At 52.6% G+C, this 20,211-nt stretch overlaps 1 protein-coding gene across 10 annotated transcripts in view; it reads left to right on the top strand.

Moving 5' to 3' along the window:
- Nucleotides 1–20,211, top strand: part of LOC142024774 (uncharacterized) — a 56,582-nt gene that overhangs the window by 3,752 nt on the left and 32,619 nt on the right. The window contains exons 1-4 of one of the 10 annotated variants that reach the window (XM_075016984.1): nucleotides 12,629–12,751; nucleotides 13,498–13,596; nucleotides 14,237–16,796; nucleotides 18,634–20,106. In XM_075016984.1, the coding sequence (XP_074873085.1) occupies nucleotides 15,857–16,796; nucleotides 18,634–19,751 (2,058 nt within the window). In that variant the 5' untranslated portion in view covers nucleotides 12,629–12,751; nucleotides 13,498–13,596; nucleotides 14,237–15,856 and the 3' untranslated portion in view covers nucleotides 19,752–20,106. Of the gene's footprint in view, nucleotides 1–3,899; nucleotides 4,039–5,536; nucleotides 6,958–12,546; nucleotides 12,822–12,979; nucleotides 13,000–13,192; nucleotides 13,597–14,236; nucleotides 17,224–18,633; nucleotides 20,107–20,211 lie in introns of those variants that run through there. The other 9 variants (XM_075016986.1, XM_075016987.1, XM_075016985.1 and 6 more) reach the window with 9 other exon arrangements.

Genomic DNA, 20,211 nt, shown 5'->3' on the forward strand with positions numbered 1-20,211 from the left:
GGACTCACACGGGTGAGAAGCCCTATCAGTGCCTGGAGTGTGGGAAAAGTTTTTCCCAAAGCTCACGCTTTCTGGCCCATCAGAGAACTCACACAGGTGAGAAGCCCTATCAGTGTCTTGACTGTGGGAAAAGATTCCTTCAGAGTTCCAATCTTCTTATCCACCAGCAAAGCCATACAGGAGAAAAGCCCTATCAGTGCCCAGACTGCGGGAAAAAATTCAAATCTAGCTCCAGCCTGGTGAGACATCAGCGAACCCACACAGGGGAAAATCTTCAGAAATGCCCAGACTGTGGGAAAACCTATACCAGCCAATCACAACTTATTACACATCAGAGAACCCACAGTGGAGAAAGACCCTATAAATGCATTGATTGTGGGCGAAAGTTTGCTAACAAAGCACATCTTCTTGGGCACCAGAGAACCCATACCGGAGAGAAGCCCTATAAATGCCCTGACTGTGGGAAAAGCTTTAATCTGCGTTCAAACCTGACCAGACATCAGAAAATCCATATGAGCAAGTCCCCCTAAAAATCTCAACCGTGGGAAGAAGTTGGGTGACAACCGCCGGCGTGGGAGATCGCTCCGGTATTGCCTGGACTGTGGGCAGGGGTGGTGAGTCAAGCAGTGAATTGGGGAGGGGAAATCAACCCCATCAGCACCCCCTGCACACAATCACCTCTTTTCCAGGAGCTACGAAAACCTGGAAAAATGTAGATTTTTGGCAGATGACTTAGCAATTACTGGCAGGATGAGCACTCTATATAGCTCCTATATAAAAGAAAGAAAATTAAATATATATTAGACCAGAGGTCGGCAACCAGAATAGCAAGAAGAACCTCTTTTTTTCAAATTCAGTTTCAATATTTCAAGAGCTGCGATGCATGTGAATACGAGATGGTCCTTAATAAATTACATCCAACCTGACTTTCAGTGCAATTTTCAGAACAGGGCCCGCACGCCGCTTAGAGAGGTGAGACATGTTCACTGCAGGATGTTCACAAGTTTTTTAATATGGAGGTGGACACCTCATACAGCTGGAAGGGACCTCAGGAGGTCATCAAGTCCAGTTCCCTGCCCTCTCGGCAGGAACAAGCACCATCCCTTTTTTTCAAAAATCTCTATTTGCCCCAATCCCTAAGTGATCCCCTCAAAGATTGAACTCACAACACTGAGATTAGCAGGCCACTGCTGAAACCACAGAGTTATCCCTCCCCTGTATTCTATTTCTTCCTACTTTCCAGGGGTGTTTGTACCGCTGTCCTCCTGACTTGTACACCCAAACCTTGTCTTTCTCTCTGGAAGATGCTGGGGGGAGTTACCCAACATTTTGAGATCACATGTGATTTGCTATTTACATAAGAGTTGGGGGCTTTTTATTAGTTTGCAATTATAGCATTAGCACACACAAAGAAGTCCTCAAAGAGCTGCATGTGGTTCTGGAGCCAGCGGTTGCAGACCCCCGTTGTTCAGCTGTAACGCTAACATATTTTGATATCTTGTGGAAAGTCTCTTAAGGGATTCATCATCATCATCATCGTCAATAACTGTGGGCTCAGCACCTGTTGGTGTCTGATGCGTCTCTCATTATTCCATCTCTCGCTGTGCAGTGTTTAAGGGATATTGGTTAGCCTTAAGCTTTTAGGCCGGGTCTATGCTAGAGAGTTTTATCGACAGAGGGGGGGGGGGGGGACATTCTGTCGACAAAGTCTCGACACAACTCTGCCTTTTCCTCGAAAGTCTTATCCCCCAAAAGTTTGAGGCATAACAATCACTGGACAGCATACCGTCGACAGAAGTGCTGTAAAGCCACCCTCTGTCGACAAAGAGGACTTCTGTTTGCTGGCCAGGCCTGTTTGCAGAGCTGTCATTCCGCTTTCTGGCACCAGAAGGCAGTGCAGTCTGGCAGCTCTCTGTCGTCGGAGCAAGGTGCGTGCAAATGCAATCTGTTGATGGAGAGTCTGTCGAGATTACTCTGTTGACAGTAACTAGAGCTATGTCCACACTAGAAGCATCTGTTGAGAAAAAGAATACTGTTGACAGAATGCTTTAAGGGCATAGACGCGCCCTGAGTTATATCGACAGAAGGCCCCTTCTGTCCACAAAACTCTCTCGTGTACACCCAGCCTTAATGTACATATTCTTCTTTGTACCTAACTCTGCAGAGAGAGAGAAACCCGCTCTCAGAACTCCTGGGCACTCTCTCAGCTCCGGGAGTGGAGCGGGATCTTTTGGGTTACAGCTGGGGGCAGATCTATTTTGCCTCTGTATAAAGAACATCAGAACGGCCACACTGGAAGGCTATGCCTAGACCGCAGGGATTTGTCGACAGACTTTGGGGGAAAGATATCTTCCGACAAAACTTCTGTCGACAGATCGCAGCCAACCTGCCAGGAGGATGGCAAAAGCGATCAGCTGTGTCGACAGAGAGCAGCCAGGCTACTGGGCCACTCTGTTAGCAAAACACCCAACTGGCAGCACAGCAAACAGGGCTGCCTGGTGTCCTGGAAGCCCCGTCTGTTGACCGAGCCCCCCGCCCCCGGCCGGGACTGTCCAGATCTCGGTCAACAGAGGCAACAAGAAGTCCTGTGGCCCCCGATGACTAACAGAGCCGTTATTCCTCATGGGGAGCAGGGTGAGGCTGTCTACAAAAGTGCTGTGTTCTGTTGATTTCCTGTCAACAGAGAGAACGTGTTGGAAATCTGGGCACTCCCCGGGTTTTACTGACAAAAGCCTCTAGTGTAGACACAGCTGTAGTACCCAGAGGCGCTGAGACCTCATATGAGGGGGAGTGAAGTCTCTGCTCTACAGCCCTGGCTGAGAGCCAGCTGGCCTTTAGCTCATGTGGGTAAAGCACAGGGCTTTAGCCCCGCCGATTGCAGGCTTAATACCTGGTGCCAGCAACCCAGGTCTGTCAGCATTACACAGCCACGCAGACTAGTGGTCCATCTAGTCTAGCCCCATAACCCTGTCCTCCAAGAGGAGCCAATGGCAGGTGCTTCAGAAGGCATGAACAGAAGAGGTAATCAGCAAATGATCCGTTCCCAGCTTCTGGCAAACACACTGCGGGGGAGCACCCTCCCTGCCCGGCATGGCTGATAACCCCGATGGATCGATCCTCCAGGAACTTGTTTTGTTGTTATGGGATTCCCATTGTTGTTTGCGCCTTTCCGTCATCCCCTGGCGAAGAGTTCCGCAGGCTGGCGGTGAAGACATGGTTTGTTTTAAATCTGCTGCCTATCAGTGTCGGTGGCTCAGCTTCCTGTGTGCTCGCGAGGGAAGGAATATGCACAGGGCTTAGGGCCGTGCAGCTTAGAGGGAACCCCGCTTACGGTCTGATCCCGGCGGAGAGTGCCAGGCGGTGGGCTGCAGGGCCAGGGAGGGAGGTGGGAGCAGGTTTGCACCCATTCTGGTGGTGCCCAGAGCCTGTCCCAATCCCCCCCACAAATTCCTTCCTCTCACCCCACCTGCCGAAGGAGGGAGGGAGTCTGGGTGGGGCAGGGGTACAGGCTGTGGCCTGGGGCTGGTGACCGGGCTGCAAGGTGTGGGTGGGAGTTTGGGTGCAGAAGACAGGTTGGGGTGCAAGCTTGTGGCTAGAGGCTGGGGGCTGGGTGCAGGCTCTGGCCGTGGGCAGGGGTGCAGGAGGGGGTGAAGCGTTCAGGCTCAGGGAGGAGTGGGGCATGTGAAGGGGTGTGGTGGGAGGAAGTGAGGGTGCTGCACTTACCTGGGGCACCCACCTCTGGCAGGAGCTCCTGGAAGGGGCAAGGGGTCTCTCCCCACTGCCTCCCTCCACCCCAGGGGCCCTGCCGCCGCCACCACCCGCAGTACAGCGGGACGAGCGTGGCTTTCTCCTCCCGCCGCACAGCTGTGTGCCTGCGTCTTTCCATGCCCCTCTCCCAGGACTCAGCCGTGAAAATGGTGCACGGACCCAGACCCGCATACCGCCACGGCGACACCAGAGCGAGCGGCCGCAGGCTGGACTCACCCCGAGCCGGCAGCAGGAGCCCTGGATGCGTTTTCTAGCACTCGAGGATGGCAGGCAGGTTGGGGACACGTGAGAGGAGATGGGGAGACGGGCAGGGAGAGACCCGGCCCCAAATTTTGGTGGAGCCAGGCGAGCAGTATTCTTGGTGCGCGACCGGCCTTTGCAAGTCACCACCGCTGAGCGGGGAGGAGACCAGACCAGGGGAACCGCAAGAGTTTCTCCCGAGAGCCAGCCAGCCGGATGAGGCTGAGAACTATGCACTCGTTACGCTGAGGCCTGCAACAGACAGACAGCCAGCCGGCCAGTGCTGAGTGAAGCTGTCCTGGACCAGCAAAGGGCTGCGAAAGGACAGGGGGGCAAAGGGCCAGGCTGAGTGTAGTAGTGCTGGGAAAAATCTTAGGGGGTTGCCCCTCTGGCCCCCTCCCCTCCTTACCCTGTCTGCCCCCCTCAGCAAGAGGTGAGGGGGTTTGCTCTGGTGCCGGACCAGCCCTGGGACCACGGGCTGCAGGGGAGACCCCAGTGGCTGGGACCCCTGGGGTCAGGGGTGAGCACCAGCCTGGGGATCGGGTCCCCCAGAAGCCAGGAGGCCCCAGTGCTCAAGCAGCCCCACCCTCCAGCTATTACCCGGTTCCCACTCGGCCTCCCTGCACCCCAAATCGCCTGGCCCCTGCCTCTGGGGGGCTGCTCCGCTCCCAGCGGGGATGGGGGGGTTGCAGCTTCGGGCTGCTCCAGATGGGGCTAAGCAGTCCTATAGGACGCTGAAGATTAACAATATTATTTATTAGGGGATGAGCTTTCATGGGAAAGACCCACTTCTTGAGATTTGGAGTATAACTGAGGGAAAACTGAGGAATCAGCTCAAGAGGGGGAAGGAAGGAGAGGGAGAGAGAGAGAAATTTTCTGCAAAGTGTCAGTTAAGTGGGATGTTGGCCATGACTTAAGTGGCCGACCATGCCCTGCATGAAGAAAAATTTCCTTCTGTTAGTTTTAAACCTGCTACCCCTAGTTCCTGTGTTATGGGAACAAGTCAATAACTTTTCCTTGTTTACTTTCTCCCCACCTGTCCTGATTTTATAGACCCCTATCACATCTTCCCGTGGTCTTCTCTTTTCTAAGATGGAAAAGTCCCTGGTTTTTTGCTCATTTTTCATATGGCAGCTGGACCAGGGTCCAGAGAGGTCAAAGGGTCACATTCTGGCACTCCCGCCTCGGGAAGGTGGCTGACCCCATAGCTAGGTTGTTTCTTCCAAGCGTGAAGACTCCATTCCTATTTCATTTATATTTAAAATTGTTCCCGGCTTTACCCTGGGGGGCCATGATTGTACCTGGTTCAATACACCATGAAACTAGCTCTAGAGAAAGGGTTAAAATAAAGAAGACTCTCCATGTTTGGGAGATGAGGAGAAGGATCTCAGGTGTAATGGATTATGATGCACCAGGGACCAAGTTCAGAGAACAAAAAATTACAGACAGATTGGTAAACTTTTCCAGTCCCCCACTTCCCGCTATTGTGTTGTTTGTCCTCTTTTTTACTGTTCCCTTTCGTTCCCAGGGGGATGTCATGGAGATAGACCTATCTCTTGGAACTGGAAGGGACCTCAAGAGGTCATCAAGTCTAGTCCCCTGCCCTCAGGGCAGGACCTATCACCATCCCTAACAGATTGTTTTAAAATCTAACCTACCCCAAGGCCCTTGAAAGGTCCTCTCGTGGCTTGAGCTCAGACCCCCTCAGTTTACGAGGCCAATGCTCTAACCACTGAGCTACAATGACTCACGTCTGGAGTGTCTCTCTGTATGCCAGGGGGTGCTGAGATGATGAGTGAGAGTAAGGAAGAGGATCCGCAATGGGAAGGTTCTGAGGACGCAGATCGGCAGAGAACAGGAAGACCCAAGGGGCCTTTTTATCAGACCCATAAAAAAGGAACACCCTGTGACAAGCCACGCTGCTCAGAGAGGCTGTTGGGATGCACCTCAAGGAAGAAAACGGATGACCCCATCAATGCGGGTGAAGATCGCGGGGACCTCAGGGAAAACCCATCCCAGAGGAGAATCCCCATGAAAGGAAAAAAGAACACATGCCCCAAGTGTGGGAAAAGCTTCCTTCGGAGGTCACACCTCATTTCCCACCAGAGGATCCACACTGGGGAGAAACCCTACCAGTGCCTCGATTGTGGGAAAAGTTTCAATCAGAGCTCCCACCTGATTTCTCATCGGAGGGTCCACACGGGAGAAAAACCTTATAAATGCCTGGCTTGCGGGAAAGGGTTCAACCAGGGTTCCCATCTCATCAGGCACGAAAGAACCCACACGGGGGAAAAACCCTATAAGTGTCTGGAATGTGGGAGAAGCTTCATTCAGAGCTCTGATCTCATTTCCCATCAGCAAGCCCACCTGGGAGAAAGACCCTATAAATGCCTGGACTGTGGGGAAAGTTTTGATTGGAACATGCAGCGGGTGAGACACCAGCTGGCGCACACGGGAGAAAAACCCTACAAGTGCTTGGATTGCGGGAAAGCGTTTAGTGACAGCTCAGCCCTTATTTCTCATCAGAGGCTCCATACAGGAGAGAAGCCCTATAAATGCCTCGAGTGCGGGAGAAGATTCAATCGGAAATCAATCCTTACCAGACACGAGAGGACCCACACAGGAGACAAGCCCTATAAATGTCTGGAGTGTGGGAAAGGTTTCAGTCAGAGCTCGTACCTAATTGCCCATCAAAGAACTCACACGGGGGAGAGACCCTATAAATGCCTTGAGTGTGAAAAAAGCTTCAGCTGGAGCTCAGATCTGGTGGCCCACCACAGAACCCACACAGGAGAGAGACCTTATAAGTGCCTGGACTGTGGGAAAAGATTCCTTCAGAGCTCAAATCTTATCCTGCATCAGAGAATCCATACAGGGAAAACACCCTATCGATGTCCCAACTGCGGGAAAAGCTTCAATCAGAGTTCCAACCTGGCTCGACACCAGAATGTCCACATGGCTGAAGAAACATCATAAATGTCTCGACGGTGGGGAAGTGTTATGTGGCAAAACGCAATTTAATTCTCATCCGAGCAGAGGTGGGAAAAGTACCCAAAAAGTTACTTGAGTAAAAGTGCAGCTGTTTTCACCTCTGGATACTTGAGTACGATTGAGATGTGAGGTGTGTACTTTCACTCAAGTGGCTTTTCAGAGGGACACAGGCATTTGTACTTAAGTACATCCCTCCCAAAGCAGCTGTACTTTTACTCATGTATCTTTTGGGGTACTTTTTCTACCTCTGCATCCCAGACCCAACACTGGACAGAGACCTTACAAATGCACTGACAATGGGCGAAAGTTAAATGGCAAAGCACAACTTCCGATGGGCTGGAGACTCCGCAGAGGAGAGGAGCCCTATAAATACCTTTACTCTGGGAAAACTTTTGGAGCTCAGATCTTATTTCGCACCCCAGAATTTACACAGGAGGGAAACTGTATAAATGCCAAGATGGCATCTTCTTGATTTATGCATAAAGCCGTGGTAAGTAGGACCATTAGTGACTTTAAAAAGTGTCACCAGTTCTCAGACGTAGTCAGACGTCAAAAGATCAAATTTCGGCACTCTGCCTTGGACGGGTGGCTGACCCCTGCTCTTATCCAAACAGGACTTAATTCAGACGTCCAACTGCCTGTGTAATCGAGGAAGTTAGATGAGATGATCATCATGTTTCTATCTGGCTTGGAACCTACGAATCAATACATCTGTTAATTCATTGCAGTCTATTTCCCCCAACCTGGGAACTCCCAGCTGGGGTAATTCATTCATAGATGCAGAGATTTCAAAGCCAGAAGGCACCACTCAACCGTCTGACAGCGCCCGGTGGTTTTCCCCCGCCACGTGGTAGCCAATTGACGTGCGGGCAAGCCAGGGCCAGAACCCAGGGTCCTCGAGGAAGGGGGAATCCCACCACCCACCGGCAGGAGGCGTAACGCAGTCACTAAAGGGCAATGGAACTCCACCTAAGGTCCGCCCACCCCCTAGCAGGCAGGCACCCAGTCAGTGAAAGAGGGAACCAACACAGGTATAAAGGGGACTAATAAGTTTATTAACAAGCAAAACACAACAGCAACACAAACACATAAACCAGTTCAACAACTCTATTTTTGACTATACTCTAACTTACAACAATGGATGTGTGATCCATCCTGGGAACCCGTAGTAGTATATTTATTTCTCCACAAAAGAGAACAGATTCATTAAAAGGGGAGAAATGGAAGGAGTGAAGGGAGACCTGGGCCGGGGTGCTACTCCCGGCCCAAATGGGTAGTGGCAGAGGCTACTGGGTCCTTTTGCCCTTAGATAACCCCCAAACCCCACCCTTTTTCCTGGGACCTTTAGCCCACTTGGGATGAATAAAAAAATGGATGAAGAAAGGAACAGGAGAGAGGTTATGGGTATCTTCTCATGGAATCTTTTATAGGTTTGTTAGAACGTCTCTTTGCTTAACATCCAAGTTATTAATACTATAAATTGATATATATATATATATATATAAAACCATAAGTGATGTTTAACTACAATAACATATAACAGATCTTAACCAAGTACTCTTAATTAAGTGTGGTGGGCTTAACAGGTCTGGCCTTGAGGGGTCAGACCTCCAGCTGCTACCCTCCCCCCATCAAGAGATGGTACAGTAGGAGCCATGTATCTCCTACTCCCTGCTGAGGGGCTGGGGTGTCCACCAAGTGCCTTGAATATGTGTAATGGTGTTTACGGCCTGGCGATACCACAGGCCCAATCAAATTACATATCCCGTGAGACAGTGTCCAATCCGGTGTTTGATTGAGTTCAATGAGTTGTTTAATCCGGTGTAGTTAGCACACCAGCTCTGGCGCTGCTTGCGTGTGCTGCTGGCAGGGCAGGTGAAGTGGCAATGATGTTAGTGGATCCTAGGTTTTCTTCACCAGGCACACAGTACCCATGGCCAGAACCATGAGCCAGTTCACCACCCAGTGGGGACGCCTGAGGATCCGCTTGCTACTCCTAGCTGCAAGCGCGGGGCTGGGGTGCACACAGGTGCTTGTTTGGTGGTTCCGCTTGGCTCTTTCCTGCTTCTCCTTGCAGGGAGCTGAACTGGCACTGATAAGCTCTTTTAGCTGTGCTGCTTAGCAGTACGTAGCTCAGTGATTTTAACAGCTCAAAACAACACCTGAGCCCTGAAGCCAGGGTGATTATATAGCTCTTAGACAAGACTACCCAGAAAATAGCTGCGCCACTGATATCACAGGTCTGTGACACAGCCACTCACAGAAATGGCTGCCCTAGTGATTTTATAACAGTGAGGCAGAGCCCCCCCCCCAAAAAAAAGTAGCACAGTAATTTAGCTTTGACAGAACCATCTAGAGAGCTTCTGCTGCAATGATTTTATCCCCCAGCTCTGACCACAATGCTGCAAAAATCTAATCTGAAGTCTTCTCAACACAAATATCCACTTTAGAAAAACAAAGCAAAATAACGCTGAATGAGCTGAGAGCCCTGAATTTATAGGAGTTTACATGATTATTCATAAGGTAATTTCCATATTTATGATGTGTGTTATAGTTCTCAATCAGGTCCTCTCTCTCGGCGGAAGGTTCTGGAAGCGGGCAGAAGCCGGCTCCCTTTGACCAATCAGAGGGCTCTGTTTGAATCCTTGCTTCATGGATTCAAGTAACCGGGGGAGCTAACTGCCACAAAATGGCCGTAAGTGGGGGCCACAAAATGGCGGCCTATAAGCTTTTAGTTTGTTCATGTTCCTGTATAGATTTTACCTCAGCCAGAGGCTTGTTTCCCCTGACACACGGGGGCGATTATGTCCTAAAGATGAAAATCCCCGACACCGTCAAGCCTTACTTTCTGTGTGACAAATAACAAGCAGTCCTGTAGCCCCTTAAAGACTAACTAATTTGTTAGGGCATGAGCTTTCGTGGGTAAGACCCGCTTCTTCCGATGACTGGGGTAGACACTTAGGGTTGGTCTGTGCTAGGCAGATGCACCATTCTACCCATGGTAGCTGGAATCGACCGACCTGCAATCGACTTACCGGTCATCCTCACGAAGGAAAGTCCACGGGAGAGTTTCTCCCTTACACCTCGTCACGAGGTCGATGTCGCATGTCTCCACCAGGCACATGAAATTGAACCCCACCAGATCTCCCCCAATGGCCTTAGAATCCAGGTGTGTGCAGCACAGAAGGTGTGGGGGGGGGACATCGGACGGCAAGGGCAGTCACCTGCCCCCTGGACGCTCTCCCCCACAGTGGCTGCAGAGACAGGCCAGCTGTGGCTGCTCCCAAGTTCAGTGGCCTTAGTACAGCTGCACCACCAACTGGAAGCTGCCCACGTGACCCACACCCCCTCCTGCACCTCACTTCCCTGCTCCAGCTATGAGCCCCTTCCCTTTACCCAACCTTCGTATCAGAGCCTGCGCACCCATCCTGTACCCGACTCTAGCTCCCACCTAGACCCTACACTCACCTCCTACCCAGAGCCCTCCCCTGCATCTGCAGTTCCTCATCCCCAGCCCCACCCTGGAGCCTGCACCCCAGTCCTCTGCCCCAGCTTTGCAGTTCCCCTCTGCACCCAGAACCCCCCATTTTTGGCCAAAGCCTCTGCACTCTCTGCCCCCCCCCCACTTAGGCTGTGTGTGGCCCACAACTGATTTTCCCTGTGGGTCAGTGGCCCCTGGTCGTGCTGGAAACTGGTCCCTGTAGGAATTTGCCGAGGTAGCAACGAATCGCAGGGGATTGTAAAGAAACCTGATACAGCAAATCACCGCAAAGGCGGCATTGCAGGGCGTTTCAGAAAGAACTGATGTCAACGTTCTGTGCTCTCCATCCGTTATTTCTGCACAGAGCGTTCGCGTGGCCAGAGCATTTCGAAACTGACTGTTCGCATGAGCGAGCCCCATTTCGAAATCAGCGCAACGGTGGGCTGCCTCCCTGGAGGCCAACGAAGTCGGAATTACCTCCCCTTGGAACACGCTGCGTGACTTTCAGAAATGAAAGCGGGGTGTCGGCGAACGCCGTTACTTTGGGTGGAGTTAATATTTGGAGTTAAATGCCGGTTTAGTCCAGAGGAACTGGTAACCCGCACATCCCCTGGCGTTTAGCTCAAACTGTAGAAGCTCGTACAATGAGCTCCAGAGGTCCCAGGATAAAGTCACCTGTAAGTGGGAGCTCGTCCGGGGTCTCTGAAGCTTGGGATGTGCTTCTGTTTTTGGTTCTCTGTGCCATAAATATTGAGTCTGTTCTGGTACGGCTATGGGGTGAAGAAGTGGGTCTGCCCACGAAAGCTCATCACCTAATACATTATTTGGTTAGTCTTTAAAGTGCTGCTTGACTGCTGTTTTGTTTTGATAGTATATAGACTAGCACGACTATCTCACTGTTACTATTCCTCTGCTGGGCGTGGGGTCTCAGAGAGGTAGCTGTGTTAGTTTGTACCTTCACAAAAAACAAGTTCATGGTCATGTAGCTACATGTTCACCGTCCCATGTAGTGGCCCATTTACAGAGAGAAAGACTGAGTGTCCTCTACAGTCTTAGCTGAGAGCCCGCTGGCTTTTAGTTCAAACTATAAACTCCTGCGCTGAGATCCAGAGGGCTCAAGTTTGAGTTCGCCTTTGGCGGCTTCAGCTGCAAGGGTTTTGTTTTTGTTCTCCGGGGGAAGGGAAAGTGTACACAAGCAGCTCACACTGTCGGGTGTCAGACACCAAGAAGGCTCTCTGGGTAAGCAAATTTTTTACATAGGGCTCCATTTTAGTCCCTGCGGTTAGCAGGCCTCCCCAGCCCGTCTAATGTAATCCGAACAACGGTCTGTCCTGGTCACTAGGAGACAATGGGTTGGAATCGTTCCTTCCCTCCTTGAGCTGTGGCAGGCCATTCGGTTCAGAGGCCCCTGCAGTCCGGGGTTCCCTGCCCCCAGCTTGGCTCACCCCCGCAGGCGTTTCCTTATCCCTCAGCTCTGCCACTGCGCATTCACGCTGCCGCTCCCTTTCTCCCAGTTGTTCCCATCCTTTAATCTCAATGCAGTTTCCAGGCCCTGCCGCTTCACAGAGGAGTTGCTGAGCAGGGTTGCAAACTCGCAGGCCGCTGCCCAGTGGCACCCCCACGATCCCCGGAAGAATCCCTTCAGCGTCAATGGAAATTTTGATTACACGCATGTGAAAAACCCTTTCAGCCTGTGGAAGAAAATAAACCTGTGGAGTGCAAAACCCTTATGAATCCGCCGGTAAATGTGAATGCAGAGAGGTAAAAACAGGCAGAGATTTCAACATTTTTCAGGAGGCGGATGAGTCTGACACCCAGCAGCCCCTTTTTTGAATTTTCATGGCCCCCCCGGGCCCCTTTGCAACCCCCTGCTGCAGAACCTTGTTCCCTAGGGGTCTTCCTATGGCAGGAATTGAGTGGAAAAACAAAACTCACAAACCATTGCAAAATCCTCGCTCAGTTTCTCGCACCAAACCCTAACCCTAACCCTAACCCTAACCCCGCCCCCCAAGTTCCGGCCCTACGAGCGGCGTCACTTTCCGGCCCTCCCCGGCTTCCCCATCGCCTGCACCCTGCGGCTCGGGGAGCTGGGGTGTGCCCAGGGGCTGGTTGCTGCCGGCGGAACCTGTCCCCCCTACCGGGCCGGGCGCACAGGGAGCGGGGCTGCAGTTTTCCCTCCGGTCCGCCGCGCTCAGGGCCCTGCCGCCTCCCCCGCCCCACCCAGCGGGGAAGGCGGAGCCAGCTGACCTCGGAAGCGACGCCGAGCGGCGGGTTCGAGTCCCGGGCTCCCCTGCTCCGCCCCACACGCACACGGAGCGGCGCGCAGGCAGGGCCGGGCCGGGTGCGCTCTGGGCCTTTCGCGACACAGCCGCGGGCAGGAGAGGGGGCAACTCTGCCCCCCAGCTGGAGCGGACTCAGCCTCGCTGGGGTGTCTCCCCTCTGCCCCCCACCTGGCTGGGCCTCTGACTCCCGCCTAGCCCGGTCCCACCCCCAGACCCGCCGCTGCTGCAGCCGCCGGGGTATTGAAACCCGCGAGCAGCCGGGCGCAAAGCTGCGGTGCCGCGGCTGCCCGGGGGTGTGGAGGCCGCGCTGACCCGGCTGCCGCCAGCCCGCAGCCGGAGCCTGCAGGGGCCAGGCTGGGGCTCTTGTCCCCGCAGCCGCAGAGGGGCGAGAGGCTGCCTGGGGCTCGGGGACGGGGTGGGGCTGGCGCGGGGGGAGAAATCCCCGGGGATGCGGGTGGGGTGTTATCTGGGTGCAGCTGTAACTGCGGTACCGCCTGCTGGGCGGATCTCCCCGCCCGGAGCTCTGTGGGGCCCTCTGTGGTCTCCCCAGGCCAGGCTGCGCTGAGCGGGGGCAGGAGCCTGGGCTGATGAGCTAGTCTGGCTCCTAACGCCCCTGGGCCCCTCCTAGCTTGGATCCTAATGCCCATGGACTGGGCAGGTGGGGCCGTGGTTTGGGTTCAGGGGATGCAGAGCAAATCTGCTCAGGTTTCCCCCCTCCATCTTCTGTATCCATAGGATTGGAATTGACGGGTAGAGGGCGAGTTTCAATCCCCGCACGCCAAAGGAAGGAAACCTGTTTCCAGGGATTATCGTCACACTGTCCAGCGAGGCCAAGTAAGTGAAATGGTGCTTGAGAATTTGGTAGCTGTGATGGGGTGAGCCTTGCATGGGAAACCTCCTCCTGTAAAGCTGACAGTTTGTTTTAATGGTTCTAAAGCTTTAACCTTTCAATTCTGCCCCCTTCCCTCAAAAAATGAACTAATTCTGCCCCCTCCACAATTTTCTGCATTTGTGAAGGTTTCTATGGAACCGTCAGAACTGGTTACAGATGTTGATATTATCCACTGAAATGATTTTTAAAAAATTGAGGCTTCTCTCAAGCCTGTGCACAGCACAGTAAACCCTCACTTTACACCTCTTCAGGGTGCAGGAAACTCACAGAGGCAGCTAGACGAGCTAAAAGCCTTTTCCCTACCTTCCCAGAGCAGTGCCTGGCACTGCCCTGGGAAGGCAGGGGGAGGGGGCTTGCAGCCTGCCTGGCCACCTTCAAGTGGTGCGAAACTCACCTTAAAGCAGCAGGGGATGGCAGCGGTGGTGGTGGGGGTCTTATTTGGTTCCTGCATCCTTGGCACCGTCTTCATCGGGGCCGACAATTTCAACAAGACATGGCAGAGCAAGCACCAAGTTGAGGCGTAGGCACCCTCGAGAATCCTGACCTCCGCGCTCGACATCGCCCGTATCTTTAACTTCACAGATTTCTCCGGGACAGCGTTCCATTCCGTCACCGTTTCGAGGTCCCTCAGCTCTCCACCGTAGCCCAAGGTCACCACCTCCAGTGTTGAGACCTCGATCCCCTCGGCGGCGCGATGCTGAATCCAGGAGGCGATCGAGCAGCTGTCCTACAATGCCACCGCCTCAGAACTCCAGGCGTTCGCATTCTTACTCGTCTCACGGGCGTAGCTATGGGCATCGCTCGCCGTATGCTTGTCACTCGCCAGGCAGACATCATCCCTATCTGTGCTGCCCAAGGTCTCGAGACTATGAATGGCGTCACCGTGCACAGCAGTACGTACAAGAGCCGGCTGAAGTACCAGAGAGGCTTTCTGCGGCATCCTGGTCTCCTCGTCCTTCTCCGGTGCCTCCACTGCCATTGAGTTCTCAGCCTCTGTCTCCACCACTTTTGTCCGGGGAAGAGGAGGCTCAATTCTCTGATACTGACTTTCCTCCCGGACCATCCTCACCCAGCGATCTTTCCTTGTCTTCGCCAGATGAAGCGGTCATCCCGGGTGATGTGTCTCCCCCGGACGACCTCCATGAGTTCCAGGACTTATTTCGTAGAGTGGCCAAGTCTCAAGGAATTCAATTCGCAGAAATGCCTGAAAAGAGACAAGGGTTGTTGAAGCATTTAAGACCTCCTGTCTCGACAAAAATTGCTATTCCGCTGGAGGAGGCCATCATAGAAGCAGCTGATAACATCTGGCAGACGCCAGCATCTGCACCTGCCACAAATAAAAGAATGGACAAGAAGTACTCTGTCCTGTCTGCGGGTATGGAATATTTTTTTACCCACCCACAGCCAAATTCTTTAGTGGTGGAATCCTCGCTACAGAGAGCAACGATGCCTCAGTATAAGTCTAGGGACAAGAACTCCAAACGCCTGGACCTATTCGGGCGAAAGGTTTATTCGTCCTCTGCGCTGGTGTTGCGCATGGCTAATTATGCCGCCCACTTGTCCAACCACAATTTCGATAATTACTCCAAGCTGGCGTCGCTGATAGAGTATCTGCCCAATTCAGAAAAGCTGTTATTGAAGACTATTGTCCAAGAGGGCTTTGCTGCCTCCAGGGCTAGCGTCCAGATTGCCCTTGACATGGCTGACACGGCGGCCCGATCTACGGCCACGGCCGTAGTCATGAGAAGAGCGTCCTGGCTGCAGACTCTGGGCATCCCCAGAGACCTCCAGGCAAAGGTGGAGGACTTGCCCTTTGATAAACAGAAGCTCTTTGCCGAATCTGCAGACGCGGTGATTCACTCGAGTAAGGACTCGCGTACTACCCTTAGGACTCTGGGTATGTGCACACCGCCCTTCAGGTGCAGACGCTTTGGTCCATACCAGAGGAGGTACTTGCAACCCTTCCAAAGGCAGTACCAGCCTCGAGAATATGAGCGGTCCAGGCCCTCTCGGAGACCACTGAGGCACAGACACACGCGGTCTCATGGTCAAGAGCAGCAACAACAGCCAAGGCAACAAGTTTGACGGCGTCGTCGAGAGCTGCACCCCCTCCGAGCCGGGAGCTCCATCTCCTTCCTCGATGCTGTTTCACCACCGTCTGCGACCGTATCTCAACCAGTGGTCCAGAATTACAACAGACAGATGGGTGCTAAACATAGTGTCTTCAGGTTCTCCTGTCCCGTTTCCAACCATTCCACCCACCGCTCCACCAATCCCGTCCCTCTTCAGAGACCCCTCTCACAAGACTACATTGCGGCAGGAGGTAGACCACCTTCTTGCCATAGGGGTGGTGGAACCCCTGCTGGCCAACTTCAGAGAAAGGGGCTTCTAGTCCTGATACTTCCTCACGCAAAAGAAGTCCGGGGGCTGGAGACCCATTCTGGACCTTTGCAATCTAAATCTCCACCTACAAAAACCGCAATTCAGAATGGTCACACTGACTTGTATAATTCCTGCGCTCGATCAAGGGGACTGGTTCGCAGTTCTCGACCTTCATGGCGCCTACTTTCATGTAACTATCCATGCCGCCCACAGGCAATTTCTTCGGTTTGTGGTGGGAGAGGATCATTTTCAGTACTGAGTCTTGCCCTTCGGCCTGACTACAGCTGCCAGGGTATTTTCAAAGACTCTCGCGGTGGTTGCGGCCCATCTTCACCACCTGGACGTCATCATCTTCCCATATCAAGACGACCGCCTCATAAAAGGACCCTCTTGTGTGCAGAGGTCAACACGATGGTTTGGGTCACAAGGTCCAACTTTCTTTCCTTGGGCCTACTCAGGAATGAACAGAAGTTGACCCTAGATCCAACTCAAGACATAAAGTTTATGGGGATGAAGCTGAACTCCATCACCACCTGTGGGTATCTGCCACTTCAACTTCTTCGGGCTATCCAGGATCTTATCCACATGGTGTCGAGGGGTGCAAAGGTGCAGATCGTAATACGCCTGCGTCTCATGAGTCACATGGCCACAACTTATGTGGTTCAAGCCACGCGTCTGGGTTTTCGATGCTTTCAGCACTGGATGGCGACCGTATATGGGCCTCTGCGTCGAAATCTGCGCAAACGGGTGGCCGTACCAGGTGATGATGTCAACTCCTTACGGTGGTGGGCAGTGCCAGACAACTTACTGCGGCCCACTTTGCAGCTGCCCACTGTCTGACCACACGGACAGTTAGGAACTTTTTCGTAATGTCCAACCTGAACCTCCCTTGCTGCAGTTTAAGTCCATTCCTTGTTCTATCCTCAGAGGCCAAGGAGAAGAGTTTTTCTCCCTCCTCCTTGTCACACCCTTCGGGGTACTTGAAAACCGCTATCGTGTCCCCACTCAGTCTTCCCTTTTCCAAACTAAACAAGCCCGGTTCTTTCAGTCTTCCCTCCTCGCTCATGTTCTCTAGACCCTTCATCGTCCTTGTTGCTCTTCTCTGGACCTTCTCCACACCTTTCTGGAAATGTACCCTGAAGTGGACACACTACTCCAGCTGAGGCCTAATCAGTGCAGAGCAGAGCGTAAGAATAACTTCTTGTGTGTTGCTTTCAAAGTGTCTGTTAACAACTGACCAGTATCGGGGGGTAGCTGTATGCAAGGTGCCACAGGACTTCTCGTTTTTGCACGTAGGTTATTTCCTCCAAGCACAGAGGTGTTGTTCTTATTTACATTTATTTTTAAAGCCCCCTGTTTCTGGCTCAGTGGCGCTGACAGCCACCGCCAGCTTGGGGCAAGGTGGGAGAGGCCCACCTCCTGGTTCCAGAAGGGGCGGGGCCAATTGTGGAAGGGGCGGGGCTTGGGAGCAGTCGGGCTTGCGTCTCCACCATGCGCACGGTGGTGGCATGGTACTTCCACGGCTTTGGAAAGAGACCCAGCGTTCTAGCCACCTCCGCTCCTGCTTTGGCGGTGGTGGTGGCCAGAGCTTCAGGCCCTTTTGAAAGGCCAGACCCCAGGGCAAGCGCCCGTCATCAACAGGCCTGTCCTGGCTTCACCCTGTGGTCACGTTATTGTACATGCTGCAATGTGCTGTGGAGCTACGGCGAGAGAGAGGGATTAAATGAAAGAGGTTCCTTTAGGGATGGGAGATGAAGATGACTATCCAACAGATATTTCAGCAGATCTAGAGGAGTGATTATTCCCTCTGCTCACTGTGGTGAGGCCACAGCTGGAGTGTTTGTGTCCAGTTCTGGGCCCCCAGTATAGAAAGGACGTGGGTGCGTTGGAGCGGGTCTGGCAGAGAGCAACAAAAATGATGGAGCACATGACTTATGAGGAGAAGCTGAGGGATTTGGGCTGATTTAGTTTGCAGAAGAGAAGAGTGAGGGGGTATTTGATAGCAGCCTTCAACTTCCTGTAAGGGGGCTCTAAAGAGGCTGGAGAGAGGCTGTTCTCAGTGGTGACAGAGGGCAGAACAAGGAGCAATGGTCTGAAGTTACAGAGGGAGAGGACTAGATTGGATATAAGGGAAAACTTTTTCCCCAGGAAGGTGGTGAAGCACTGGAATGTGTTACCTAGAGAGGTGGTGGGATCTCCATGCCTGGAGGTTTTTAAGTCCCAGCTTGACCAAGCCCTGGGTGGGATGATTTAGTTGGGGTTCGTCCTGCTTTGAGCAGGGGGCTGGCCTTGATGTCCTCCAGAGCTCCCTTCCACCCCTTGGATTCTATGATCCCCCGTGTAATGGGTCATGAAGAAGCAAAGACTCATTTCAAAGAAGGAAAAATTACGGAGGGGTTCAGAAAAGTTCCCTTTCACTGTCTTTGCAGCAGCAATTTCTCTTTGTGGATCCTTCGTAGAATCATAGAACTGGCAGGGACCTCAAGAAGTCATCAGATCCAGTTCCCGGCACTCACAATATATGTCCTCTCTTTGCTCTTCCATTCTCTCCCACACGGGAGGATGACTCATGTCTGGATTCTGTCTCTGTATTCCAGAGGGTGCAGGGATGGTGAGTGAAAATAAGGAAGAGAATCCACAGGAGAAAGGTGGCGAGGAGGTGGGTCTGCAGAGAACGGTATCGGGGAGGACCGACGAGGATTTTTCTCAGAATCATAAACGAGGCAAAACCTGTGGAAATCAGCGCCGGTCAGAGAGGCTGCTGGGATGCATCCCAGATGAGAAAAGTTGCAAATCCACAAATGCTGGTAGAGATGGTGAGGACCTCAAGGAAACCACAGCCCGGCCGAGACGCCCCAGAGACGAGAAAAAAAACACATGCACCGAATGTGGGAAGATCTTTCTTGGAAGGTCCCACCTGATTTCCCATCAGAAGGTCCACACCAGAGAGAAACCTTATCGGTGCCTCGTATGTGGGAAGGTCTTCAGCCACAGCTCAAACCTGATTTCCCACCGGAGGATCCACACAGGAGAGAAACCCTACCAGTGCCTCGTCTGCGGGAAAGGCTTCAGTCACACTGCCAACCTGATCTCCCATCAGAGGATCCACACAGGAGAAAAACCTTACAAATGCCTAGACTGCGGGAAAGGGTTTAACCATGGTTCCAACCTTATTAGGCACCAGAGAACCCACACAGGTGAACAACCTTATAAGTGCCTGGAATGTGGGAAAAGCTTCATTCAGAGCTCTGATCTGATTAGGCACGAGCGAACCCATACAGGGGAGAAACCCTATAAGTGCCTGGATTGTGGGAAAAGCTTTGTTTTGAGTTCAGATCTGATTTCCCATCAGAGTAGCCACACAGGAGATAAACCCTATAAGTGCCTGGACTGTGGGAAAAGCTTCAATCAAAGCTCGTACCTTATTTCCCACCAGAGAACGCACACAGGAGAGAAACCCTACAAATGCCTGGAGTGTGGGAAAACATTCAGCTGGAATTCCAATCTGATTTCCCATCAAAGAACTCACACGGGAGAGAGACCCTATAAGTGCCCGGACTGTGGGAAAAGGTTTATTGACAACACAGCCCTTATGAAACATCAGCGAATGCATACGGGCGAGAAGCCCTATAAGTGCATGGACTGCGGGAAAAGTTTCAGTCGGAAATCAACCCACATTGGACATCAGAGAATCCACAAGAGAAAGAAACCTTGAACGTGGGAGAAGCTTCAGCTGGGGTGAGCTTGTATCAGGCATCAGGAAGCCCAGACGCCCTGTAGGGATAAAAACCCTCAGCCAGGATTGCTGATGCTGGGCCGGTCTCTGACGGCCGTTAACTCGAGCTCACTGGTGGTCCTGACCTCGGAGCGTTTTACTCCTTGGTGACAGAATCCCGACATCTCTAACTGAGCCGCTGCATTTTTCTGCCCCCTGTACAGCACAGCTCCGTCACTGATGCCTGCGAGAGCTGGGAGCAGCACCGTGCTGAGCTGGCCGGTGGGTCCTGGGTGGGGAAGAGATTTCAGCTTTTATTTCTGCAAAGAATAAAGTCAAATTTTTGTTTCTCAAACTCCCTGAGTCCTTTGGCTTGAAGCATGAGTAAAAATGGACTTTCATGGATGCCAAAGAAGGCAGTTGCACTGGAGCACAGAGCTGCCACCGCCAGGGTGGCAGT

This window comes from Carettochelys insculpta, chromosome 22, assembly GCF_033958435.1.
Source record: "Carettochelys insculpta isolate YL-2023 chromosome 22, ASM3395843v1, whole genome shotgun sequence".
Classification (NCBI taxonomy): Eukaryota; Metazoa; Chordata; order Testudines; family Carettochelyidae; genus Carettochelys; species Carettochelys insculpta.